Raw genomic sequence first — 27,981 nt, forward strand, 5'->3', positions numbered from 1 at the left:
TGGGAGTGGTAGGAAGTAATTCCTATAGTCAGCTCCCCAAAATAGCTTGACACCTGGGCTGAGCAGTTGTCAGAGAGCAGAACTAACAGCCTGGTCCTGAGCAAACATTGTTGGCACAACGGGGTCACCTGGCCTCCCTCCTTGAAGGCACGGGCTCTGTCTCTGCATCCAGAAGGAGTCTGAAGGCAGGTTTTTCCCTATATCTTGGGGAGTTAACAGGTAACTAGTGTGGAAGAAAGAAAGGAGGGAACTCTGGGCTCAGACTCACCCCGATGTTTCCTGGCTCTGAGGCCCTGAGGCCTGGACAGTTTTCTTGAGTTGTCAAAGACTATGTTCCACAAAGCAATAGTGTAGTGAGTAAGACGCTTGCCTCGCACACCACCATCCCAGGTTTGATCCCCAACATCCCATGTGGTCCCTCGGGCACTGCCAGGAGTGATATCTCGGTGGAGAGCCAGGAGAATCCCTGAGCTGCCTCACAGGATGTGTCTCCCCACCACTCAAAAACAATTTTTGTTTTAAATTTGTGTTCTGGGAGTTAGGACATTGGCCACACAGCCAGGCTGTGGCAAAGTTTCCTGCAGTGAGCTGCAGGGACTCATACATGGAGCCCGGAAAGGGTAAGCAAGAGGCTTCATTAAGGTTCCACTCCTTCAAAGCTTCCAGTGGGCCTGTATAAACCCACACCAAGGAGAGACAGAACTGGGCAGAACTGGGCTCCAGACACGGTGCCTCCTATTTTCACAGTCTTGCTCATGCCTGCAGATTGAAGCCTAGGGCTCTCACACTTGCCCAACAAAACCCAAGATGCCTGCGTGGTTGCTGCCAGTGGAGGCAGGAAGTGGGCTCATGGAGTTAGAGCTCAAGCTTCGGAAGAACTGAGTCCTCAGTGCTTTCTGTGGGATAATATTGGTTTGTTCTTTCTGCCTTGCCACAGGGAGCTTAGGTTTATTGGGTTGCACCCATTCACAGTACTCCTGAGGCACTCCCATTCCTCTATTTATCTGTAAACTCTTTCTATGTGCTCTGCTTACCAATCACCCAACCAATCATATGTATTACCTAATCAGACTGTTAACTTATAAATATTGCTTTTCTCTTCTCCTTAAGTTCTTTCCATAGTTTTTTTAGAGCAATGTCCTTTTTGTATAGACACAGGAAGACAGTTAATGCTACGCTTCTGTACCTTGAGAGCTAATTGACTCAATGATATTCACTCCTGGGCATCTATTCTCTCAACTTAAGCCTCAGTTGCTCTTACTTCCTAGCACCCCAAAAGCAGGGTCCTGGCAAGGGACTGGATGAACCCAGGGCAAGCTGTGAGCTACCCTGGCATCGAATTGGGCCATAATACTTAGCAATACGTTAAGAGCGTGGTCATGGACAAATTCTGTCATGATCCAAAAAGTAACAACTATATTAGGACACTGATAGGGTTAGGAAAGATTAATCTGGCCTAAGCACTATAGTCTGAGATCTGTAGTAAGATGTCCCCAGGAGAGCCACCCTCAAGCTTAATGTATCCATACAAAATAACTAATAACTAATATTAAGAAGTAGAATTAAGCTGTTAATTAAGATGTTAATTTATTGGACTAAGGAAAGGAGAAACACACCCTAGGTTCTATTTCGCCCTTGATCAGAGGGCTTTCATATGTTGATTATGCTACCTGGCCTGGGTGTGGTTACTACCCCCAGTGCTGAGGTTGGGAGAGACTAGGGTCAAGGCAGTGAGACTGAGCAGGAAGAAACGAGTGAGAGAGACAGGAGGAGACGGGAATGAAGGGCTTAGTGAGATTGGAACAGGCGCGTGAGAAGAATGGAATAAACAGCAACTGATCACCAACCAGCCTAGCCCTCATTTCCTCTTCCATCCACCCATGGCATCACCATCCCAGGTGAGGAAGCGGCATGAAACCACCAAATGCAGACAGTGAGAGTGTCATTGGATTCCTAGTCGCATGGTGATTACACACCTTCTGTATGCCAGGCTTTGTGAGATGCAGAAAACAGGCTTATCCTTCATTTTGATCTTGAATAGTACTAAATGCCTGCAGAGCAAGTGCAAAGGAGGTGGCTCTCAAAGTCTAGGTCACTTACACTCTCTTTGAGAAACACACAAGGATTTGGAATCAATGCCTGGTTTCTTGGAAGTGTTCTAAGCACAGTAGAACTTCCTCAAAGGCAGTAAATGTAGGTGCCAATTGTCACCTATAAAGAAGGTACATGCAGACCAGGAAGAGCTTGGTAAAGGCATAGTGGCCCAGATCTGCCCACCACAGCACATTGACAGTAACTGATGGGGGACGGGGGACACCCCATTCAAAAACTGTGCGGGCTCTTTCTTCATCTGGGTGAAGTCAGTGGAAAGAAGAGGCTGAATTACACCCTACCCCACCCCCCGGAATGGAACTTAGAAGCCCAACTTCATGTCAAATAAATAGCCTGTGGGAAATATTGATGCGCTTCTGGATCTCTGGTCAATGAATCTCTGAATTTCACTTTTCTTGTCTCTACAATAAGATAATAATAGAACTGGCTTCATTTCGTATGAAAGCTCAATGATGCGAGATACACTTAAAGTACTTAGCCAGCTGTCAAAACATGGCAATCATTTAACAAGGTGAACCAGGATTATTACTGTCATTTCAGTGGAAGAGAAATAGTCTAAAGCACACAGACTCTGATACTAACTTCCAATGTCTTAGCCTATGTGGCTAGTTGAAAGGCCTTTGGTTTGTACATTTGAGGCAGATTTTTTTCTGTGGGATATACTTCCTCCTCCTAGCCCTGGGAAAGCTGGAGCCTCCAGGCTGGGAAGCAGCCTTCAAAGCCCCATTAGAGCATTCATGGGACTGCCACTGAGTGGCGGAGGGAGGTGAAGTGGACTGAGTTTGGAGTGTGGAGGGGCAAGAGTGAAGTGGTTAATGACCAGAGGTCAAAGTACAAGAGTGCAGCACCAAGGATATGTCCCTTTCCTGGAACTCAAGCTCTTGATACTAAATGCAAGAAATTACTATTTGTTCAAGTCTATGTGCAACTATAAATATGGCTTCTCTAGTACTTTTATGGCTGGAGCGATAGCACAGCCAGTAGGGCATTCGCCTTGCACATCGCCAACCCGTGTTTGATTCCTCCGCCCCTCTCAGAGAGCCCAGCAAGCTACCGAGAGTATCTCGCCCACACAGCAGAGCCTGGCAAGCTACCCATGGCGTCTTCAATATGCCAAAAATAGTAACAACAAGTCTTACAATGGAGACGTTACTCCATTGGTGCCCGCTCGAGCAAATCGATGAGCAATGATATGACAGTGATAGTGACAGTATATCTTAAGGCAAGATAATTGCTTGTTTTGCCACCACTTGTTGGCATATATCTGCAGGGGACTTATACGTGTGTTCCTTAGGTTCTTCAGAGAAACAACCAAAAAGGGGTGTGTGTGTATTTTTGAGGTGGGGGGAGGAAAGAGGAGAGGGGAGGGTAGAGGAAAGGGGAAGAGAGAGTTTATAAGGCATAAGGACTGACTTCTGTGATGACAATGGAGGCTGACTAAGGCCCAAAAACTTCATGGTGAGGCAACAAGTTGGAGACGCAGGCAGGGTGATGAAGAAGGTCCAGTCAAAGGCCAGTGAAAGGACTATCCGGCATGAATAGAGACTTTCATCAAGTTTAAAGAAAGCAAAACCTGATGCCCCAGCTCAAAGGAAGTCAGGCAGGACAATTTATCTCCTGAGGAATCTGCAGCAAAGACTAGGCCCCAAGCACTATAGAGTGTGGCCCAAACACCAAAAAGAAAAAAGAATTGTCAGAGATGCCTCCATTGCCTGGACCCAAGCTAAGCCTCATCTAGGGCATCGTGGAGGAAGACAGGTGAGCCCACCACCCACCCAAGCCCAGACCCCAAATTCACAATCCAGTTAAAAATTTAACTGTATCACTCCATACAGAAGTTTAGAATTCCTGGACCGTGTGGCCATACGCGGCTTCGCAACATCTCAGACTCTGCTGATATACTTGAAGTAGTACACCACATTAGATGGGATATAAAGTAGAAGGTAATAAATCTCAATTAAGAAAATATTAACATAAAAGGCTTAACCTGTAAAAACATGTTAGTAATTTCTTATGCAAGGGCTTACTTGCCTCAGGATAAGATACAACCATCTTCACACACTTTCCTTTAAGAAAATCTTTTTTAAAAATTATTTTTAGCTAATTATTAATAACAAGCAATACAAAATAAATTATTTAGGGCCTGCTGTTGGGGCAGGGTTGGGTTGTGGTTGGGAAAATTGAAAATAATGGTGATGGGAAGGTGTAATGGTTGTGGGGTTTGTATTGGAATATTGATTATAATAAATCATTGCAAACTTTATAAAAATAAAATTAAGCTCCTCTGGCTCCTGAATGGCCATGATCCCAGAGGCACACAAACCAGTCTCAGAACCCAGCAGCTTTCGGCAGAAATACATCTGGACTGAGCATTAAACTACGGCGCCATGCCACCCAGAGTGGGGAAGGGTGTTTGTCCCTTCCGCCTTTTCCCTTGGGTGTTGCAGTGGCCGCCACCTCTTCAGAGCCTATTGGACAGCCAGGTATGAGACTGCAGTGAGACTAGGGCCTCATGGGGTGGGGGGTGGACCGGCCCCTGGAACCACCCCGACAAGGCCCTGAGTCGCTGCCCAAGGACAGCTCACCTACTCCTGAACGGCCATGATCCCAGAGGCATACAAACCAATCTCGGAACCCAGAGGCTTTTGGCAGAAATCCCTCCAGCCTTATTACTAAAATATCAGAAATCGAGAATCATGTGGCCATGACATCATATGCTCTTCATAACCAGCAATATAAAACAAATTATCTGCCTTTTAATTCAATGAAACTTAATTATACTTATTCTTTTTTAGGCACTCTCAGCCCTTATTTTGCGCACCCCCCCCTTTCTTAAATGACAGAAACACACAGGTCGGAAATTAGAGCTTCTAGAAGAACCACTGGTTCTGATCTTGTAGTTCTCTTCAGTTTTGACTTTGGTCTTGTGTTAAGGAACAGGTTTTATTGATTTTATTATTGGAGGCAACACTTGGTGGTGCTCAGGTTTTACTCCTAGTGCTGTGCCCAGGGATCACTCCGATAGTTCTTGAGGGACAATATGAGGTGCTGGGGACACATACTAGGCATCCTACCCACGTACTATCTCTCTGGCCCCATCTCAATGTTTTGAAGAGAATTGTTTCCTTGTCTGTTGTAGTTTCTTCTTCAAGAATTCCTTGACAGATGAGCCCTGACATTCTTTTATTCATTTTCTTTCTTTTTAAAAAAAAACTTTTATTTTATTTTTATTGAATCACCATGAGAACAGTTACAAAGCTTTCCAGTTTCAGTCTCAGTCATACAATGATCAAACAGCCATCCCTTCATCAGTTTTCTGCCACCAAAAACCCCAGTATACCCCCCATCCCACCCCTCCCCCTGCCTGTGTGGCAGATGATTTTCACTTTACTCTCTCTCCACTTTGATCACATTCAATATTTTGACCAAAACACCACCATTATTATTTGAAATTTTCCCCAACAATCAGACCTGCCGAAAAGGCAGGGGACCAGAGAAATATGAGAGGTTATGACACTTACCTTGCACATAGCTGTCCCCAATCAATCCAAGCACTAAACATAATCCCGTGAGTCCCACCAGTAGTAAGCCCTGAGCACTTCTGGGTGTGGCCCCCAAATTTAAAAAGCAACAACAAAAAAAGTTGAGGTCAGGGAAGAGCAAGACCCAAGAGTCTGTTGCTACTTCTAAGTATCAACTTCAATACTGTCTTCTCAAGTGCATCAAAGTAAGATAAAGGTAACTTCAACCCAAAGGGCAGACAAAAAAGACTTGAGTACAGCAGCTCTGCCATACATGTCTTCAAGGCCAATCAGTTGGTTACTGCTACTCTTTATACTCCTGGTGAGTTTCACGGGAATTAGTCAACCTGCCAACTGTCACTGTTACCACATACTGACTGGCTACAAGTCCCCGTAAGCACTGAACACCCTTCACTCACCCCTTCATCCCTCAGTCCCATACAATACAAATGCTACTGCAATTACCCTTTTCACTGGAATGTCCAGTATGGCCTGTCCTATGACCAGACTTGCGTAGGACAAGAGGCACCTTGGACTTGGGCCACAAGTCCTCAAAACTGTGGCCATCCCCAAACTCTTCCCTAAATATACTCAAGATCCCTCAGCAAGTGTAGGTTTTGTTGGCTTTTTAATATGCTGAGCGAGCCACAAATTTCATTTGAACATTTTGAGGGTCATGTCCTGTGATGCTCAGGGGACCCTAGGGAGTGGGGGGACTGAATCCAGGAATTCTGATATAGGAATTCACTCCACCCTTTGGATAACCTCCCTCACCCACCAACCTTATTATTTTGCAGGGCCAGAGATCAAAGCTAGAACCTCACTATGTAAGCCAAGTGCTCTACTACTGAGTTACAAATTCAGTCCAAAGCATGTATTTTGTGTGAAGGAGAGAGGACCTTGAACCAAGGCCCGCTGGGGGTGGTAAAAGAATTTATCTAGAGAGTGAGACAGTTTAGGTAAGAGCAAAGTAAGCTTATTAAGAGTACACTGGGCAGACCAATAATCTGAAGGCCTCCAGAGACTCACTTAGTCTTGAGGGATCTTTTAATGGTTTGTCTCCAGTTGCATAGGTGTGAAATTTCTACTTTCTAGACATCAGCCCTGGAAAGTAGGGGAGCAGATATGTAGCCAATTCTGAGAAGGGAGTGAGTTGTATACAAATCGATGTGAGCCAATCATGAGAAGGGAGTGAGATATATATTGTGTATCTGGAGTCCATCCTGGACCAATTTTAGAAACTGAGCAGCAGGACTGAGCAACAGTGGGGCCTCAAGAATCTCCTGGCACAGTGGATGATGTCAGTTGGGACAGCACAACTGGCTGTGCCAGTGGGCACGGTCTCAGCCTATCAGGCATTTTAAATATGATATGCATCGTTATGGAATAAGAGGCCCTCGCCTCAACAAGCCTCACAAAGCAGCTATAGGATAGCATAGAGACAAGCCACCTCACACAGAAGAGGCTTCAGAGACAATGTAAGAATTCAGGCCAAGTGCTTCTTCCTGTGGTCCATCAGTGAGCGGCAGGAGATTGCTGGGCCCACTGTCACCTGCTGTCTATGGTCATCTTTGGCTAGGTCAGCCTGCCCAGCCCTGGCATCCTGGCTGACTAGGGGATTACGGACGACATATCTACCATACAGACCATCAGCCAAGTTTGGGCCTCTTCAGTGAGATCTCATATGCCATGTTCAGGAAACTGCTGTACATGGAGCACATCCTTAAGCACTGCTGGACACTTTCGGCTGTGGGAGATATGGGAATTGGATGTGGATGAATTAAACACCATATTCATATTCCTGTGCTTCTGACCCAAGATCTGGAGGAAAACTGGAGCAGGAACCGGTATCCTCTTACACTGGACAAACATGCTGGCCAGGCAGGTAGCCACGGGACCTGAGAACAGATGCTCAGTCAGATGCCACCAAATGTGGTAAGCCCTTCCCACCCAGAGCATTTATGTGGCTGCCAAGTGTGCATGCAGCCCAGGGCAGGATCCTTGTTTCTTCCCGAGTCCAGTGCTGACTGGAGTGGTCACCTGGACACTCCCCATGCTTACTGCAGTTTTATAATTTAAAACATTTTTATGGGGCCAGAGTCAGTGATAGAGTGCTTTCCCTGGATACAGCCAACCCAGGTCTGGTCCCTGGCACCCCATATGATCCTCCAAGCATGCCAGAAAGAATCCCTGAGTGCAGAGTAAGGCGCTAGTCCTAAATACTGCCAAGTGTGACCCAAAATCCAAAAAATTAAAAATAAACAAAAAAAACCCACCCCCCCATTTTTATGTACGCAGTTGTTTTTCTATATTGTATGTAGTCATTTCCTCCTAGTTAATAACAAAGACAACAATGTCCCTAACACATCAAACTTATGAGAAGTTTGGAGAAAACTAGCCTAAGATGAATTAAACAAGAACTGAGAAGGTGGGGCTGGAGCAATAGCACAGCGGGTAGGGCATCTGCCTTGCATGCAATTGACCCGGGGTCAATTCCCAGCATCCCATTGGTCCCTGGAGCATGGCCAGAAGTAATTCTGAGAGCATGAGCCAGGAGTAACCCCTGTGCATCTCAGGTATGACTCAAAAAGCAAAAAAAAAAAAAAAAAAAAAAACTGAAAAGGCATTTTAATGTAGTTTCTAAAGTATGATAAAATGAATGCAAAGATAGTAACATTAAAACCATAAAATCGGGGCTGGAGCAATAGCACAGCGGGTAGGGTGTTTGCCTTGCATGCGGCCATCCAGGGTTCGATTCCCAGCATCCCATATGGTCCCCTGAGCACCGCCAGGAGTAATTCCTGAGTGCATGAGCCAGGAGTAACCCCTGAGCATCTCTGGGTGTGACCCAAAGAGAAAAAAAATAAAACCATAAAATCGTATGAAACAAAACATTAAACCCAAAAAGGTAGTGATAGAGTTGTCCAGTATAACTAAAAATTTTATCAGGAAAAACAACATGCTAATAAGCTCCCAAATTTTGGCCCCATAACTCCTACACACATTTACAAGGAGATAGGGTGCAGTGGGACTGGAGCAATATAGCACAGCAGGTAGGGCGTTTGCCGTGCACTCAGTTGACCCGGGTTTGATTCCTTTGTCCCTCTTGGAGAGCCCGGAAAGCTACCGAGAGTATCCCGCCCGCACGGCAGAGCCTGGCAAGATACCCATGGCATATCTGATATGCCAAAAACAGTAACAACAAGTCTCACAATGGAGACGTTACTGGTGCCCGCTCGAGCAAGTCTTTGAACAATGGGATGACGGTGCTACAGGGTGCAGTGCCTGCTTGCATACTGGAGGTCTTGATCTGTCCCTGGAACCACACAGTCCCTGAGCACAGTAGGGTGTGGCTCCCAAAACAAATCAACAAAAAGCCCCAAATACAAAATAATACCTATCTTATCCTATTCAAAGCTCACAAATAATAATGCACTCTAAACAATATTGCTCTGTAGTGCTAATGAAGTGTTAAGAGTTCAATGAAAGTTAAAACAAGTTTGAATAAGTATCATCCCTTTATTTGTTGACGCCATTACAAAAACTGATTACATTAGCAACAAAAAAGTGTTTTCTTGAGTTGAAGTCAGAGGCAGTTACTCCTCGAAATGTTAAAACAGTGTACAACATCAGTATTAAAATGTTATATTTTACATTGTCTTTACCACTTTTGATCTTCTGAACAATTTTATTGAGCAAAATAAGATAAAAGATTACATGTTTATCTTCAGGAATGTAAAGGTCTAATTATTCAAACAGTTTTTATTATAAAACTAAACTCTGAAGGTGTCTACAGAGTTGTTTTTTCTCTCTTTAAATCAGTAGTCTAACAAGAATTAGAAAAGACAAAACTGTTCAGTGTTTCTGACAAAGTAGAAAGGGTGAAAACATAAATAAGGCTTTAATTTGGCAAAATATAATACAATGCCTTCTGTTATCTTCGAATAGTTTGCCAATTACTTCATTCTGTAAAAGATAAGAAAAAAATTTTAAACAAAGCAACAAAAGGCAATCAATCAAAAGACATGTGTAAAATACCAAAAATACAAGTTTTATTTGGTTTAGCAAGGCCTTTTCAACTAGAATCAAAGATATTCATATTTATGACATTAAAAAAAATAGAAAAAGTTTTCTGTTCAGGATTCCAACAAAAAAATGTTCTTAAATAGACTTTAAAATGTGAGCACTAACACCAATAAAAATAAGGAGGGAATTTTACTGTAAGAAAACCATATTGGGAGTCTATTTTTAGGGCCCTATTTTTTAAAAAATACAAGCTAAAATACTAACAATAAAGAGAGACTGAAATTAGCACCTCTCAGGGCTGGAAGAATAGTGCAAGGGGGAGGGTGTTTGCCTTACACATGGCTGACCTGGGCTCTATCCCAGGCACCCTATATGGTCATCTGAGCCTAACAGGGGTGATCCCTGAGCCCAGAGCCAGAGTAAGCCCTGACATTGCCAACTGCTCAGGAACACATGCCGGGGATCAACATTTTGAATGCAAGGCAAGCATCTTGGTCCCTGTACTCTTTTTGGCTCTGGTTTACTTTTATTACCACCACCATCATCATCAGTCACACCTGATAGTATTCAGGGCACACTGCTAGCTTGGGAATCATTCTTGGTGGTGCTCAAGGGGACCACATAGGGTGTAGGGGATAGATTTTGGGTTGGCCATGTGCACGGCATATGCTTTACCCACTGTACTGTATCTCTGGCCTCATACTTTTATTATTTTTATTTTTTATTTATTTTATTCATTTTTGGTCTGTGAGTGCTCGGGAACAATATTGGATGCCAGGGATTGAACCCAGATCGGCTGCACATGCAAGGCAAGCACTTACCCACTTTATTATCTTCCCAACCCAGTACTTTTAAACAAGTACATGAGGGGGTACTGGGGATTTGGTTCACTGTAAAAGCCTTGCAAATATGAGGCCCTGGGTTCAATTCTGGAACCATTAAAACCTTAAGAGCATCAAGACTATACTGAGAAAAACTGATGATTGAAGATAAGAACTCTGAGGGTAATACACATTTAAAAAGTATAAAGAAGAGCTATGAGAAAACCACAAAAAAACAACTCCATCAAAATTGGAGAGGAGCTAATGAACGCCAACTCAAAGAAGACATACAGATGGTAAGTATTAAGTGTTCTTCATCACATCATCAAGCAAATGCAAATCAAACTGGAAGTGATGTATCATCTCATACCAGTGAAAATGTCACACATAAATACTGAAAGAGGTGCGGGAGTGATAGCACAGAGGGTAGGGCATTTGCCTTGCATGCGGCTGTCCCAGGTTCAATTTCCAGCATCCCATATGATCCCGACATCCCATATGAGCACTGCCAGGAGTAATTCCTGAGTGCAAAGCCAGGAGTAACCACTGAGCATTGCCGGGTGTGACTCCCCCCTCCTCAAAAAAAGAAAACTGAAAGAAATCAGCATTGGCAGGATTTGGTGAAAAAGAAACATTCATCCACTATTGTGGGAATGTTGTTTGGTTTAGATTTTATAGAAAACATTATGGAAATTTCTCAAAATATTAAGACTAGAGCTTCCATTTATAATTCAGCTATTCCATTTCTTGGCATTTACCCCCCAAAGCGCAAAAACAATTTAAAAAGGTATTTGCATTCTATGTTCATTGCAATACTATTCATAATAGTCAAGCTCAGGAAACAACAGATGACCGGATTAAGAAATTGTAAAAATAGATTATTTTAAAATTCACTGTGATATAGTGATGTAAAGAAAACTAGGGCTACATAATCTGAAGTAAAAGAAATAAAAAGTAAAAGACGTTTGAACATACTTTTTACAAAATAAAGCATGTGAAAAGAGGAGGATGCGAAAAGGGGAAGGATGAAAATAAGAAGCAAGAATCAAGTTTATTATCTAAGTTGGGAACGAGGATAATGTGACAGAAGACTAACTCCAAGCATCTAAGAAGTCATCTTACCAAGAGGAAAAATTAACATATAGGTACTAGAGAGATAGTACAGGGATTTAGGCACTTGCCTTGCATGTTTGCAACTTCAGTTAGGTCCTGGAACTGCCTATGTTCCCCTGAACACAGAGCCAGCAGCATAAGTTAAGCAATGCCAGGTGTGGCCCCCAAAGCAAAACAATAAGATAATGAGGCTGAAGGAAAAGCTCAAAAGGTTGGCACTCACACTTTATATGTAGGATGCCTAGTTAGAACCCAGCACTTTAAGGTTGCAGGGACCCCCAACTACCATGCTAGGAGTAACCTCTGAACACTTGTTTAGTATGGTCCCAAAACAAACAAGGCTGAAACAAATTAGGCTGAAGTATAACTGTTTTTGCTGACAGAAGACTTGAAATAGTATTTAAAGAGAATGCCAAAACAGGTCAGAGAATCACCTTGTGAGAATCAATTTGGTGATTCATCCCAACTTTTCTAGGATACCTAATCTATCGGTAGGCTTTCATACGACCAGAGTCTTAAGGAAGGGTTCTGACAGGGAAGAGTCAATCAATGATGAGTAGTCCTCATCATTGTAGGCTGCACAGGTTGCTGACCTACAGGAAACCATGATTAGATTACAGCAGCTTCAAAGAAGAATACACTCACAGCTGTGAAAATTAAGTCATTTTGAAGGTGGCAAAAAGTTTTATCCCTATCCAAGTTGCAAAACAAAGTATGTACAAAAGGAAATACAAGATAAAATGAAACTTTATGAAATTTAAAGCTGTCATTTGAAAACTTTGAGGGAAATAAATGGGAGTATTTCCTTCAAGACAATGAATTTTTCTCTATTTATAGTAAACATACATACATGCACTGTTAGGTGTCCACAGAGTTATTCTTACCTGAACCCTGTTAGTGTTATTTCTCCTTTGTGAGTTGTTGGTTTACTTCCTGAAGCAACTGCTGTAACTGTGTAACAGTCTGATTTAGACTTATAGACATTGTCTCCTTCTCAGAAGACTCCTAAAAAGAAATGAAGGATGAAAATTCTAAGAACCACAAAGAAAAGTCACTTGCAACGAAAACAGAAAATTTATCCTTCTAAACACAAACATAAAAGGAAACATGAAAGTAAAAGCGTTTTTCTATCCTTAGTATGGTCTTCAATAACAAATTAACATTTCACTTACATATAATGTTCTATGTCTGATGTTCTTTCTGAGGTACTTTTTTTTAATCCAGATTTTTATTATAATTTCCTGCTCATTAAAGCAGATACTTAAGCAGTACCTATAATATTTTCTGACATATTCCCTACAATACTTAACATATTTTCTAACAATATTCCCTCCCTTAGGGTAAAATACTTTTGTAGGCCTATTCAAATTTTCCTCTTTAAATTTTGATTTTCCTTACTCAAAGTGGACATCTATAGGACTTGTCTATTTCATATAAATTTTAAAATGTATATTTCTGTAAAAAAGATAGTTTTAGAAAAATATTTTATCAACTTATCAATGATTTACAACTTCATAGAATTTCAGAAGATTAGCTCTATTTATCTTTATATGTTTTGGTGTCATCACCTTCACAATACAATGTTTTAAAAAGGGAGGGATTTCAACCATATGTGAGGTTAAAAAGCATAGTAAAAGAAAAACAAATGGTCAACATCATCATTTTGTAGAGTTTATCTACAAAACTGAGATTACATAGAGTGGACCTTGAGGGGCCCTTCGGGCTCTGGTGGAAGAAAGTGGGCTCCCTGTATTGAGAGTGTAGTATTGGAAAGATATATTCACGAAAAGTATAATTAACAGTATTATAATTCCCAGTACCTTGATAAAAATGGTTAAGGGGGGAAGCATTTTGCTACCTACTGTTGTAATTAGTTTGTATTTTAAATAAGCTATTAAAGTTATCAAACTGCAAAGGAAAAAAACATCTGGACTACAAATGTCAAATAAAGACCCTGAAACCCTGCATAGCCACATGCCCAACAGCCAGAGGACCCCATCCTCTGCCCTGCGCTATTAGAGCCTGCCCCATCAGAGCCTGCCCCTAGCCTAGGCCAGATATTGGTTCCGGCTCATGACAGTCTACCCTTTAAACCCAAAACAGTGTGGATGCACTAGCACCAGCATGAAGACATAATTACATAAACTTCTTATACTGGGGCAGGAGGGGTGTAGCATTCCTGTTTCCCAGACATTATACAGCTTTAAATCTCAGTTAACTCAATTCGGTAAGCAGCTGAATATTTTCAGGGCATAGTCAAACAAAACTGCAGGATTAAGAAAATAATCTAACGTAGATAAAGTATTAGTACCTATCAGGTATAAAAAATCTCAATAGACCATCTCAAGTAACTGGGAATCCAAACCCCTACATTAACACCCCAAAACCTTGCAGCACAATAGGGAAAATTAAGGAGCTTCACTGCAGTTGCAGGTAGGGATAGAAACCCAGGCAAGTCCCCAAGCCCATCAAAACACTTAAGCCTGGTCAATAAAGACCTAAAATCAACACTCACTGCAGTGGCAATAGAAATTAAGCAAGCACTTGCCAACAAAATTAAATAATCACTAGATGAGAAATTCAAACAACTCAAAGAACTTTTTCAGAGACTGAAACTCCATATAAATGGAATTGGAGGAGCTAAATAACATACTATAGGGCCAGAGCAATAGTACAGCAGGGAGGGTGTTTGCCTTGCACACAGCCGACCCAGGTTCGATCCCTGGCATTCCATATGGTCTTCCAAGCACCGCCAGGAGTAATTCCTGAGTGCAGAACCAGGAGTAACCCCTGAGCACTGCTGGGTGTGGACCAAAAAAAGCAAAAAGCAAAAAAAAAAAAAAAATCAGAACAAAAAAACATACTAGCAAGCCATAGTAGCAGAATCACAGGGGGAGAACTGTATAGATGAATTTGAAGACAAAATTGCAAGGAAGTCGAAAAAGAGACAAAAGAATGGAAGAAAATATAAGGTACTTAATGAACAAAAAGATCTCCAAATTTTAGAAATATCAGAATGTGAAGAAAAAGGGAATGGGAAAAAAGAGTGGTGGAAAAGATAGAAGCTGAGAAATTCCCTGTTCTGGAGAGAGACAGCTGCAGATTCAAGAGGCCAAAATAGTACCAAACAAAATAGACTCAAACAGAACAACATTGACACAAAATGAGCAAATTTGCCACCTGGAGAGGCGAACTTTTTAAAGCAGCCAAAATTAGAAAAACCTTAAATATAAGGGAAATAAGAATCAAACAGATCTCCCATATGAATGGTAGATGAGAAGAATGGAATGACATATTCAAATTAGTCAAAGAAACTTTCAACCTAATGAGTCCACTACCCTGCAAAGCTCTCATTTAGATGGGAGAAATAAAAACATTCTTAGACAAGCAAAAGCTGGCAACATTTGTAATAATCAAACCAGCCCTGAATGAACTGAAAGGCCACTTACATAAACCAAATAGCCAATTGTAGAAGCAACAACCCTTAACAGGAAAATGGCAACATAGCCCTTAATATCAATAATATCCTTGAATGTCAATGGGCTCAACTCTCCCATCAAAAGGCAGTGGCAGGATAGATCAGGAAACAAAATATGGCCATTTGCTACTATCAGAAAAAAAAACTAAAATTACAGGATAGACACAGACTCAGAGTGAAACGATGGAAAACTATTATAAAAGTCAACAGAAAAGCAAAAAAAGCTAGGGAAGCCGTACTTATATCAGACCACATAGTATTCAATCTAAAGAAAGCAATCCGGTTAGGCATACACATATTGGTTAAGAGAACAATAGATCAAGATGTATTAACTTTAACGTATATGCATTAAATGTAGGATCAGCAAAGTTTATGTTTTTGCTTATAAACCTAAAGAAACAAATGGATGGAAGGAAACACAACAGTGGTGGTGAGTCTTAAATACCCTACTGTCCACTGTATAGATACAACCAGACAGAATGTCAGTAAAGTCTTATAAGAGCACTAAATGAAGAACTAGAAGACCTGGGACTAGTGGATATATATGTATGCATGTGTACACACACATAAATATATACACCCCCACACACAGATAGATACTTTTTGAGGATGTAAGAGCCATATACAGCCCCTTTTCTCTAGTGCACATGGAACATTCTCCAGGATAGACCATTTATTAAGGAATAAGACAGATACAAGAGCTGGAGCGATAGCTCAATAGGCCAAAGCACATGCTTTGCATGTAGGAGGCTGGGGTTTGATCCCTGGTACCACAGGTCCCCCAATCATGGGCCAGGAATGACTCCTGACCAACATCAAGCAGGTGTGGCTCAAAAAAACAAAATCTTCAGTAAGAATGCATTATAATCTGGAAGCACATCACAATGACATTTTTTAAGTCAAAGATTTATCTCATTTATTTTAAACTCTTCACTTTATTTATCAGGTAATTAGCATATAAGCCAGGAGCTTGGAAAAATGCATACCATTTCAGGGCAAACATCACTATTCTCAATAACAGTAGTGTCTCCAGCAGCTTTGACTATTTTTGACTGGATAAGATCCAGTGACTGTTGAGCCTGCAAGGAAAGAAATATATATTATTACAGCTATTTTAAGTAAGACATCTATTACAGAAATATATGCAACAATGAACACAATCTTACTTTCTTTGCATAAGATCATCGTTTTTTAAAAATGCGATGTAAAATCAACCCACTTTTTCCCCCTCCAAAATAAAAAGCTTCCTAAATTAAAAGAGTAATAACTTCAGCTGCCATTTATCTTAACTTAGTCAAGACTAAGAATCAGCTAACAACAACAAAAAAAAAATCAGCTAACACTGGTGACAGAGCTAAGAATGGCTTTTACATTTTTAAAGGGTGTCTTGAATAAGGTGTGTGTGGGGGATGCCCATGTAAAAAAAAAGAACTGTATGTGGCATACAAATCCTAAAACAATTTTGGGGGGTTGTGATCCCAAGTCTAAATCCTTCTTCTTTGCATTATATTTTAAATATACTTGGTTGTGTTACCCAGCATTTTGATAAATTTATGTCAGTAAATACATATGAAAAAAAAATCCAGTAAAGTATTGCACAGTATTTCTAGTAGACAAATACAAGAAAATATACTGCCACCTATTTTTCCATTTTTTGCTGTCATAAATATCATGGCATAACCATGCATATCTCTGCACATCTCTATAATACTTAAACTACTGAGACACAAAGTTGCAAGGCTAAAACTGTATGTACACACTAAAAAGCAAGGTTGAAACTGTGTACACTAAATTGCAAGACTAATGTGTATCTCATACAAACCCAGAGTTTAGAGTATTCCCAGCTCTGTAAATGAGGAATTACTCTCTTTAGTCCTAAAACTGCATGTTTTCTACCTTCATTCAGAAATCGTATTAAAAATCAAGGTAATTTTTATCAAATAGCTTACTTAGCCTTGATAATGTACCAAAATTTGAACTGAAAGTTCTAAAGAAGACGTTTTATTAACTGGCAATAATAATAAAGTAATTCTGGATTTCTGCATTATTGCATAGCAATTGCACTGCACTGTAGCACTGTTGTCCGATTATTCATTGATTTGCTTGAGCAGGCACCAGTAACATCTCCATAGTGAGACTTGAAGTTACCATTTTTGGCATATCAAATACACCACGGGCAGTTTGCCAGGCTCTGCCATGCGTGCAGGATACTCTAGGTAGCTTGTCGGGCTCTTCAAGAGGGATGGAGGAATCGAACCTAGGTCAGCCACATGCAAGGCAAATGCTCTACCCACTGTGCTATCACTCCAGTCCGTATAACAATTATAAACAATAATCCCCAAACTAAAATAATTTTACTTTTAGAATAGTGATGAGCAATTATTCAGACAACAATGTTAACAAACAGTACCCAACCTCTAAAGTGCCAATACAAATCTCAACTACTGTCCACAGAACCTTTTCCATTCTCTCTCTGGCCCAGAACTTTAGGTTCATCATTAGATGCTAAAGGTTTCTTTTTACTAGACACTATCTATTCAGTTATCTTGTTTCTTTATATACCATATGAGTAAAATCAGCCAGTGTCTGCCTTCCTCATTCTTCACTGCCTTTATTAACATGTTATATAACAGTGGATTATATAATTTGTTATAACAAAATGTTAAGACTTTATCTTTCGTTGTATTTTATTGTGTGTGTATATACATACACACACACACACACACACATCTTTATTCACCATCCTTCACTAGATGCTTGCTTCGTTTAAAATCTTGGCTCTTATAAACAGTACCACACTGTGCATGATTCTCTGAATTAGTGCTTGTGTTCTTTAGATAGATAAAATGAGTGAAATAGCTAGAATATGTGATGGCTCTTTTTAATTATTTGAGTAACAGCCACACCATTTTCCATAGAGGCTGAGAAAATTTACATTACCACCAACTATGAATCAGAGTTTGTTATTTCTTCCACTTCACTTCCTACCACTTTGATTTGCATTACCCTGATATTCAGTGATGATGAAATTTTTCTCAAGTGCTTGTTTAACATTTACTTGTCTTCTTTGGAGAAGGTCTCTATTCAATTCTCATTTTTGAGGGGGTTGATTTTTGGGTTGCTGACTTCTATGATTACTGAGATGTTACTGAGATAATGTCCTTTTAATGTTTTAGAGAGTGGTCTAATATTATTCTTTAGCATGTGGCTCACCAGTTTTCCCAACACCATTTGTTGAAGAGGTTTTCTTCCTCCAATTTATTCTTATTCTTATACATATTTTATTTTTGTTCCATGTATTTAAGAAATGGGCTTTTTATATGAATTAAATCTATAGCACCCCTCCTGAGAGGCCAGCAAGGCACCGAGAGTATCCTGCCCACACAGCAGAGCCTGACAAGCTCCCCGTGGCGTATTCGATATGCCAATAATAGTAACAAGTCTCACAATGGAGACATTACTGGTGCCCGCTTGAGCAAATCAATGAGCAATGGGATGACAGTGACATATAACGCTTTAGGTAAAATGGTCATTTTAACAATATTAATTCTTCCAATACGCAAAATGCGCCATCTTTCCATTTTCTTATACATTTTTTAAAAGTGATTTATAGTTTTCAATCTATAATCTCCTGTTAAGCAGGTTTCTAGGTACTTTAAAAAAAATTGTAAATTGAATTTAAATATTTTTTCTCTTCTAGTTTGTTGTTTGCATAAAACATGGATCATTTTTTTTTTAATTTTTTAAATTTTATTGAATCACCCTGAGATAGTTAGAAGCTTTCATGTTTGGGTTACAATCTCACAATGATCAAACACCCACCCCTCCACCAGTGCACATTCCCACCACCAATATCCTGGGTATACCCCACTCTTTCCCAGCCTCCCCCTGCCTCTAAGGCAGACAATATTCCCCATACTCTCTCTCTACTTTGGGGTATTATGGCTTGCAACACAGACACTGAGAGATCATCATGTTTGGTCCATTACCTACTTTCGGCATGCATCTCCTATCCCAACTGGTTTCTCCCGCCATCATTTTCTTAATGATCCCTTCTCCATTCCATGTGCCTTCTCTCCTCCGCTCACGAAGCAGTCTTCCAGCTATGGGGCAATCCCCCTGGCCCTTGTATCTACCATCCTTGGGTGTCAGCCTCATGTGATGCTACCCTACACTCCACAAATGAGTGCAGTCCCTCTATGTCTGTCCCTCTCTTTCTGATTCATCTCACTTAGCATTACTCAAACATGGATCAAATTTATACTGATTTTGCAACCTGCTTCTTTACTGTGAGGTTTACTATTATTGCTAATAAGTTCATGATGGAGTGTTTAGGATTTTCTATGTATATTATCATGAAATCTGCAAATTGTGGTAGTTCTTTTCCAAATGAAATTCCTTTCCTTTTTCCTTCTACTTGCCTAACTTCTATGAACAGTACTCCCATTATTATGATGAATAGAGGTGAAGTAGGAATCCTTGTTTTATCTTAAAAGAAAGCCTTCAGTTTTATACTACTGAGTATCATGTTAGGTATGGGTCTGTTGCTTATGGCCATAATATGCTGAGGTAAATTCCTCTATCCCTATTATATTGAAAGCTTTTAATCATAAACATATGATTATGCATATTGAACCTTGTCAAAAGCTTTCTCTACACTTCTCAGGATCTTTTTCATTCCTTTTATCAGGTACTATTTTATCCTTTTGGTATCAAGTTTTGATCTGAGGCTAGACTCACAAAATCGATTTGGAAGAAATCCCTATCTCCCCAGTTTTTTTGAAGATTTGAGAAGAATAGCTAATAAGTCTTCTCTGAAGATTTAATAAAACTCACTAGTAAATCCATCTGGACTTGATTTTTTGTTATGGGGAGTCTTTCAATCTGCTAGAAACTGGTCTGTTAGAGGTTTTCTATTTACTTCAGATTCAGTCTTGAGAAGTTGATGAAAATGTCCATTTCTTCAAGGGTCTCCAATTAAGAGGCATAAAGTGGTCATCTGTAATTCTTTTTATCTGTGAAATTTTACCCATTCTTTTCTGTTCCTATTAGCATTGATTTGACAATTTCATTTATTCTTTTAAAGAACCAGTCCTTGGCTTCATTGAATTTTTATACAATTTTCTCCTTATTTTATTTCCGCTTTAATTTTTATTATTTCCTTCCTTCCACTGACTTTGGTTTCACTACTTGTTCTTCTGCCATTCCTTAGCACACTGATGCCTATGCTGCAATCTGTGTTAATTAAGCTAGATCCTAGTATGAGCTGCTGGCATGATTTATGCTGGCATCAATGTGTTAAGTTGTATCGTATTATCAAGTCTTTTCCCAGAACAATGTATTACTGTATCACTGTCATCCTGTTGCTCACTGATTTGCTTGGGCGAGCACCAGTAAGGTATCCATTGTGAGACTTGCTAATACTGTTTTTGGCATATTGAATACGCCACGAGGAGCTTGCTAGGCTCTGCCGTGCAGGTGGGATACTCTCAGTTAGCTTGCTGGGCTCTCCGAGAGGGACGGAGGAATCAAACCTGGGTCGGCCACGTGCAAGGCAAACGCCCTACCCGCTGTGCTATCACTCCAGTCTCCCAGAACAATGCAGTTTATATAAAACTGAAGAAATACTGAAGTAAATTAAGAACAATAGTAAACCAAGTAAAAAAGTTTAGCTCCAAAATGCCAGTTGTGGAAAACCTCCAGAACCCAACTGTGTCATGCTCACGGATCATGGCTCATGGCCCTCCATAGGCTCAGGATGAGCCCCTCTAATCCAGGTATGTGGCTTTTGTGACTGAAATATCCAGGCTCTTGCAGAGTTGGGAATGGGTGACTTCCCCCTAGTTTCTCTGTCTTTTCTGAAGCCCACCACAAATTGTCTCCAGCTCCATATTACCTCATTAATGGCCAAGATTCAGAGACTCACAAATATCGGAAGAGAGCTACAGCGACAGAAATGCTAGTCATTTCCAGTTTATCACCCCATTTAAAATTTTAGAATCCCTGAAGTGCACGTTGGTGCGAGATTTCATACTCTACTCCACCAATGTACCAAGAGTAGCAATCACATTTAATAGGTTAAGGTAGAAGGCAATGGATCTCGATCCAAAAATAAATAAATACTAGTACACAAGGCTCAACATGTAACAATATGTTAAAAATTTCTTATACAAGCTTGAGCTTAGGGTGAGATACAACAATGTTCACATATTTTCTTCTAAGGAAACTTTTTTTTTTCTTTTTGGGTCACACCCGGAGATGCACAGGGTTACTCCTGGCTCTGCACTCAGGAATTACTCCTGGCTGTGCTCAGGGGACCATATGGGATGCTGGGAATCGAACCCGGGTCGACCACGTGCAAGGCAAACGCCCTACCCGCTGTGCTATTGCTCCAGCCCCTCTTCTAAGGAAACTTTTTTGGATCATTTTTAATGCATTATTCATAATAAGCCATACAAAAGAAATTGTTTAGGAGGCAGGCTTGAGTGGTGGTGGGAAAAATTGGAAATAATGGTGGCGGGAAGGTGTTGTGGTGGGATTGGTGTTGGAATAGTGAATACAATAAATTATTTTGAACATTATTAAAATAAAATAGATTTTTAAAAAAATGCCAGTTGTATAACAGCTTAAATTTAGATATAAATTGGTATGATGCAAAAGAACAATCCCAAAATCAAAGATTAATGACACTACATACCATGATGTGACATCTTCAGTACAAGCAGTGTCTTACCTTGTGCAGGTCACCGGCTACCTTCTGTCTTTCACTTTGTTCAGTTCTAAGTTTTGTAAGTGTTTCATTTAACTGTCTCTTTAACTGTAAAAATAAAGGAACAAAACAATTAACTTAATTTGTAAACTTCACTGATTATACCGAGACCTCAAGGATCAAAGAATGGATGAGAAAGAATGGAATCACTAACAGTTATTATGCACAGTGGATTAGCCAATATGCTGCACCAGATGTACAGAAGAGCTAAGCAGTGGAGTTTTCCCATCTGTAAAGGTAAACATAAGAAAAGCTATAGAAAAGAACTTGAGTTTAGAGTGGAAACTGCAAATGTAAAAACAAACCATCAAACATCAGAAAAGTGCCTTTGTTCTTAAGTTATCCCAAGTTAAAAGTTAAGTGGTCAGAACTTTTACAAATTCATTTTTAAAGACTTGAGAAATCTCACTTCATGTTTTAATAAGAAGCATCAATTGTCTAGTATTTTAAGACACTGAAGATAACAAATAGAACAAGATAAAAACTTTAAAGATGTAAATGTTCACCATCTCTTAAGTCTTCACTAAAAAAATCTGCATAAGATTACACTGGCCTATTTACACCACCAAGTACTGTCATTAAGATATACTCAATAACCAATCTGTCACAATAGTGATAAAGCTTATGAAAGTCTAGTGTTAACATTATAGTATCTCTCTCTTGATAACTTTCACTTAAACATGAATAAGGGAAATTAATTACGCTGACAAAAAATAACTCTTATTAAAAACTCAATTTAGCTGTTTTTGCCTCCTGCCCATGGAGCATAACATTCCAAGAAGTTTCAGAAACCCTAAAGGGGAAGGAAGATACTAACATGTGAAACTGGAGGGAAAATTAGCAGGGGAAGGTCTATTTGGAAATTTAATATTGGGTAGTAATTTCACTTAACTCTATTTAAGTAACCAAAGCCTCAATTTTTTTTTTCTCTTAACCTTAATACATCAAAGATGTTATCCTTTAGCAAAACATATAGAGAGTAAAACAAAATTATTTATCTTAAATGTTGTAAGAGCTATTCTATGAAAACAAAGACTGAAATAAAGAATACTAATTCAAGGCAAAAAACAAATACTAGTCAAAATAGCCTCTTCAATAGAACAGCAAAAACTACAAAGGAAGCACCAGGCTGAATAGAAATTAAACCTTGCATTTGTTGGTTTGATGCTATCTTTGGGGTCAGGATCAACCACCAAAGTTAAAGTAATATATCCACCAATTATATCTAGAAATCATTTTTTTTAAAATGTCTCACAGAATAAGATTTATAGCTGTAGCATGTTTAATCAAGTTCCAATCTATATCATGTATAGTAAACATACATATGCTAGTCTTAAGTTGCAGTAAGAATGAAATTCAACCAAGGTAAAATTAAAACAGGTCTTATTTTGGGGCTGAGCAATAGCACAGCGGGTAGGGCGTTTGCCTTGCACTCGGCCAACCTGGGTTTGATTCCCAGCATCCCTGAGCACCGCCAGGAGTAATTCCTGAGTGCAAAGCCAGGAGTAACCCCTATGCATCGCCAGGTGTGACCCAAAAAGCAAAAAAACAAAAAACAAAAAAAACCCAAGTCTTATTTTAAAAAATAGGTATATATTTATGTGGTTGTGTAGGACTTTTACATCAATCTCATAGAAAATTTCTGGAAGTCTAATTCCCATAATTGACTGTTATCCACAAAAAAAACATCACAAATGGAATCTATCAAGAAAATTGGTATATACAGCAATGCTAATAAAACTCCAGGGCTGGAGAGAGAAAACTGGGGTTAAGGCATTTGCCTTACAAGCTGCTGCCCCCGTTCAAACCCTGGCACACATATGTATGGTCCTCCAAGCCCTGCCAGGAGTGATCCCTAAGCACAGAGCCAGGAAAAGGCTCTCAGCATAGTTAGGTGTGGCTCCCAAACAAATAAACAAACAAAATTGATTAGAAACAACAGGAACAAAAAAATGGATAACTGCAAATTAGGCAGTTAACTTGGTAAAAATGAAACTTAATATAATGTTCTTAGACTTTAATCAGGTACTATTTTAAATGTCATCAAAATTTTACAGTCTCAGATATATAGAAATATTACTGGTTGAAGCACAAAATTAGGTATCTATTTTATCCAACAACTAAGCTTATCATAATCAGTGTAAACCAAATTTAAGAATGGAACTAGAAGTGGGTACATATGTTGTTGTAAGACATTTAGCAGATTCTGACTTTAAGTATCTTGAAGTCTATAGTTTTAGGATAATATTTTAATTAAAGTTGTTGGTAAAAAAGAATTTCAAAGGCTTTTTGTTATATATAATCTAAAGAAAGACTATTAAAATAAGATGTTGGACTAAATTACTGCTCCCGAATGAAGAAGTATCATTAAGTTTTAATCCTTCCAGATCTGGCTAATAAAATTTTAATTTCTTAAAATCTGGCTAATAATATTAAAAGACCAAGTAGAATATTCTGAGACGAGACTCTTCATAATCTGTTTCATTTCTTTATTTACAAAATATAATGCTATTCAAGAAAATAGGTTTTATAAAACAGAAAACTTTTTGGAAAAAGAGTTGCAAAGCCAAACATGCCATTGTTAGGAGCTAAGAAAAGAAAGACCATCTTAAGAATGAAGAAAAGAAAGATCATCTTAGGATTCATCAAAATATGAAGAGTACCTTAAACTTTAAATATGCCAGGCTAAAGATGTTAGCAAAGAGAAAAAGTTTGGATGGTTTTTCCACGTCAACACAAGTGTTTTCAGAGCCTACTTGATACCCAGTGAACAAGCTTCTTACCAAATTTAGCTCTTCATTCTGTCTTACTGCTTCAGAATATGAATCATCAAGTTTTTTCTGCAATTCAGTCAACAGATCTTTCAGCTGCAATGAAGTTTAGAGTTTTAAGATTGATCTCCTTAAGATAGCCCATGTTTGTATGTTACTCCGAAGTTCTGGTACAACAACTTACACTGAAATATGCTATCACTGTTGCAAAATTAATTTGAATTGAGAAGAAAGGTTGAAAAAAAATTTTTGTAAGTACCTCTCTGACTTCTGTAACATAGGTAGATCGTTCAATTTCTGCCTTCTCTAGTTCCATTTCCAAATGCTCTCGTTCTCTTCTCAGCTAATAATAAAATATGGAAAATTTAAACATATTTGAAGATTTTATTTTATAATACTTGCCACATTAAAAGGTCAATTTTGCTCAGATAGAATCCAGGATATTTTTAACAGCATTGCAACCTCATCATCAGATAAAAGAAAATTTAAAGCAAAGACTTTGGTACAATTCTTAAGACCAAAACTGAATCTGAGGCTGGAAAGATAGTATAGTAGATAGGGCACTTGCCTTGCAAGTAGCTGACCTAAGTTTGATCCCTGGTATCCCAAAAGGTACCCCAAGCACCAGCAGGAGTGATCCCTGAGCACTAGACTAGGAGTAAGCCCTGAGCAGAGCCAGATGTGGATCAAAAACAAAGGACTAAAACTGAGTCTATAGAATACAAATCAAAAAATGAAATAACCTACATTTTCAATATCTTTATTTTCTTTTCTTAATCGTTCAAGCTCTTGTTCTGAGGATGTGAATGACAACTGCATCTAAAACATAAGAAACAATTACCAATTACATAACAAATACATGAACTATAGGTTTGTTACACTTTAGAAAATTTTAAATAAATCTTATTTAAAGCCAAACTGAATTATTAACACTAAATACTAAAAAACTGAGTCACACTGACCTTTTTTTTTTTTTTTTTTTGCTTTTCGGGTCACACTCAGCGATGCACAGGGGTTACTCCTGGCTCATGCACTCAGGAATTATCCCTGATGGTGCTCAGGGGACCATATGGGATGCTGGGAATCGAACCCAGGTCGGCTGCATGCGAGGCAAACCCCCTACCCGCTATGCTATCGCTCCAGCCCCCACACTTGACTTTTAGATTGCACTCAAAACCTACTCCTCTCCAATATATTTATTTATTAGTACATTAAGCACCTAAATATTTTTAAAAATTTTAAACAATGAACTGAAACCAATCAACTTAACCACCAAATGCATTAACAATATCATTAACAACCCTAAATTCATAATAGTTGGTCTAAGAAAACAAGTAACAACAGAAGGTACTCTACTAGACCCAATAAAATGGGAGAAAAATTAACACTACACAGTAACATTCACATCCCATGAAAGGAAAGATTACACAAAAATACTTGAAAACATCTAAAACTCCAAATTCTTTCAACTATCACACAGTGATTTTATGTTCCAAAGCACTTAGTTGTACTCTAAGTTAGCTGTACCCTTAGTTGTACTCTAAACCAACTGATCCTAAATTCGGTATGTATCAGAATCACTTGAAGGTGCTTTAAAACAGACTGCTAGCACCATCAAATTCAGATTCAGCAAGTTTTAGGTTAAGGTCCAAGAATGTGCACTTCAAACAAGCTTCAGGTGATGCTGACAGGCAGGATCTACAATTTGAGAACCACTACCCTAAGTCACTGCCTCCACCATCACCACGTTCAGTGGTGCTGAGGGCCTATTTCTGGCTCTGTACTCAGAATTCACTTCTGGCAGGGCTTAGGGGGCTGAAGATCAAATCTGGATCTGCCACATACAAGGCAAGCACCCTACCCACTGTACTATCTCCAGCCCCAAAGCCTTTAAAACAAACAAACAAACCTGTTTAATAGTCTTCTGTGATTCATCGACCTTAACTTTCCATTTATTTTCTTCTTGTTCCACACTTCTTTGTAGTTTCTGTAAAATTCCCTCCTAACGAACAAAAATTTCACGAAATTCATGTTTGATATCAAGCAAATAGGACACTAATGAGTAAAAATTAAAGAAAAAAAGTAGACTAAAAGTCATTTCTTACTGTTTCTGCAAGGACAGATTTGTATTTTTCACATTCTAGCTGTAACAATGTGTGCATTTCATCAGCTTCTTTCAATTTGTGCTCTAAAATCTGCAAAAAAATGAAATTAAAAAAATTCTCCAATCTTTTCCCTAGACAGCCATGCTTCAAATTTAACAGTATTTAACTGTATAATAAATGACTTGTCTCTATTTATAATGCACAAAATATTTTTTTTTTTTTTTTGCTTTTTGGGTCACACCCGGCGATGCACAGGGGTCACTCCTGGCTCATGCACTCAGGAATCACCCCTGGTGGTGCTCAGGGGACCATATGGGATGCTGGGATTCGAACCCGGGTCGGCCGCGTGCAAGGCAAACGCCCTACCCGCTGTGCTATCGCTCCAGCCCCAATGCACAAAATATTTTATATAAAATTGTCTAACGATACTTTCCAAACTAAGTAGTAATGAACTTTTTGATCCTTTTTTTTAAAAAAGTCTACAGAAAAATAGATTACACAGTTGTGTACCAAAGAAGCCTGACGTCCTTACCCAGGTGGAAAAATCAAAGTGAATTAAGACCACAGTGCTTATAACACACACATATGCACATACCCCTCCCATACCCCAGACCCCACATTGCTTGAGTTTTATTCATGTACTTGAGATACAAAGAATGCAAATCTTCCAATCTTTAGTCATTTAGTCTCTAACACTGACAATGAATCTGAAGATGCTTTAGCAAACCAGTCAATGTCTATTACCCATACCAGTTGATAATTACTTTTTAAATTTAAGCCAAAGAGAGTGCAAGGGACAACTACTGTTTTAGAAATGCTTAAGGTATAAAGTTAAAGTGCAAACACTAGCCTAGTACATAAATTAAATGCACCAGCTTTATATAGAAATGCAAGGAAGACAGCAATTAAATCAAAACTTGCACAACAAGAAATCTGCTTTTCATATTTTCTTTGAAAATAATTACTATGCACAAATCATTTATCTTTCTTAAGCTCTTAAAGGCAAATTTTAATTTACTTCTCTTCTATGTTTGGTTAAAATACAGGTACTTTCGAACAAACCTTAACTTCCTCTGAACCTGAAGATTCAGCAACACATTCTTTTGCTTTCTTTGCAAATCCATGTAACCATTCACTATAACTCTGTGAAAAAAAGTAAAAATATTACATTTCCAAAAGCATCGAACAAAGTCTGAAAATTAATAAAACCTTATAATTAGAAAAGAAATCTATACCAATACTAATTCTTTGGAAATTTCAGAAAA

At 39.2% G+C, this 27,981-nt stretch overlaps 1 protein-coding gene across 11 annotated transcripts in view; it reads right to left on the bottom strand.

Moving 5' to 3' along the window:
- Nucleotides 1-9,132: 9,132 nt before the first annotated feature.
- The window catches only part of KTN1 (kinectin 1), a 106,657-nt gene continuing 87,808 nt past the window's right edge, over nucleotides 9,133-27,981 (bottom strand). For 5 of the 11 annotated variants that reach the window (XM_055130544.1, XM_055130546.1, XM_055130539.1 and 2 more), the window contains 10 exons: nucleotides 27,779-27,859; nucleotides 26,717-26,806; nucleotides 26,521-26,613; nucleotides 25,359-25,430; nucleotides 24,871-24,954; nucleotides 24,624-24,707; nucleotides 21,805-21,888; nucleotides 16,058-16,150; nucleotides 12,478-12,598; nucleotides 9,133-9,599 (listed from right to left, as the gene is read on the bottom strand). In XM_055130544.1, the coding sequence (XP_054986519.1) occupies nucleotides 12,494-12,598; nucleotides 16,058-16,150; nucleotides 21,805-21,888; nucleotides 24,624-24,707; nucleotides 24,871-24,954; nucleotides 25,359-25,430; nucleotides 26,521-26,613; nucleotides 26,717-26,806; nucleotides 27,779-27,859 (786 nt within the window). In that variant the 3' untranslated portion in view covers nucleotides 9,133-9,599; nucleotides 12,478-12,493. The remainder of the gene's footprint in view (nucleotides 9,600-12,477; nucleotides 12,599-16,057; nucleotides 16,151-21,804; nucleotides 21,889-24,623; nucleotides 24,708-24,870; nucleotides 24,955-25,358; nucleotides 25,431-26,520; nucleotides 26,614-26,716; nucleotides 26,807-27,778; nucleotides 27,860-27,981) is intronic. The other 6 variants (XM_055130541.1, XM_055130549.1, XM_055130545.1 and 3 more) reach the window with 3 other exon arrangements.

This window comes from Sorex araneus, chromosome 3, assembly GCF_027595985.1.
Source record: "Sorex araneus isolate mSorAra2 chromosome 3, mSorAra2.pri, whole genome shotgun sequence".
Taxonomy (NCBI): Eukaryota; Metazoa; Chordata; class Mammalia; order Eulipotyphla; family Soricidae; genus Sorex; species Sorex araneus.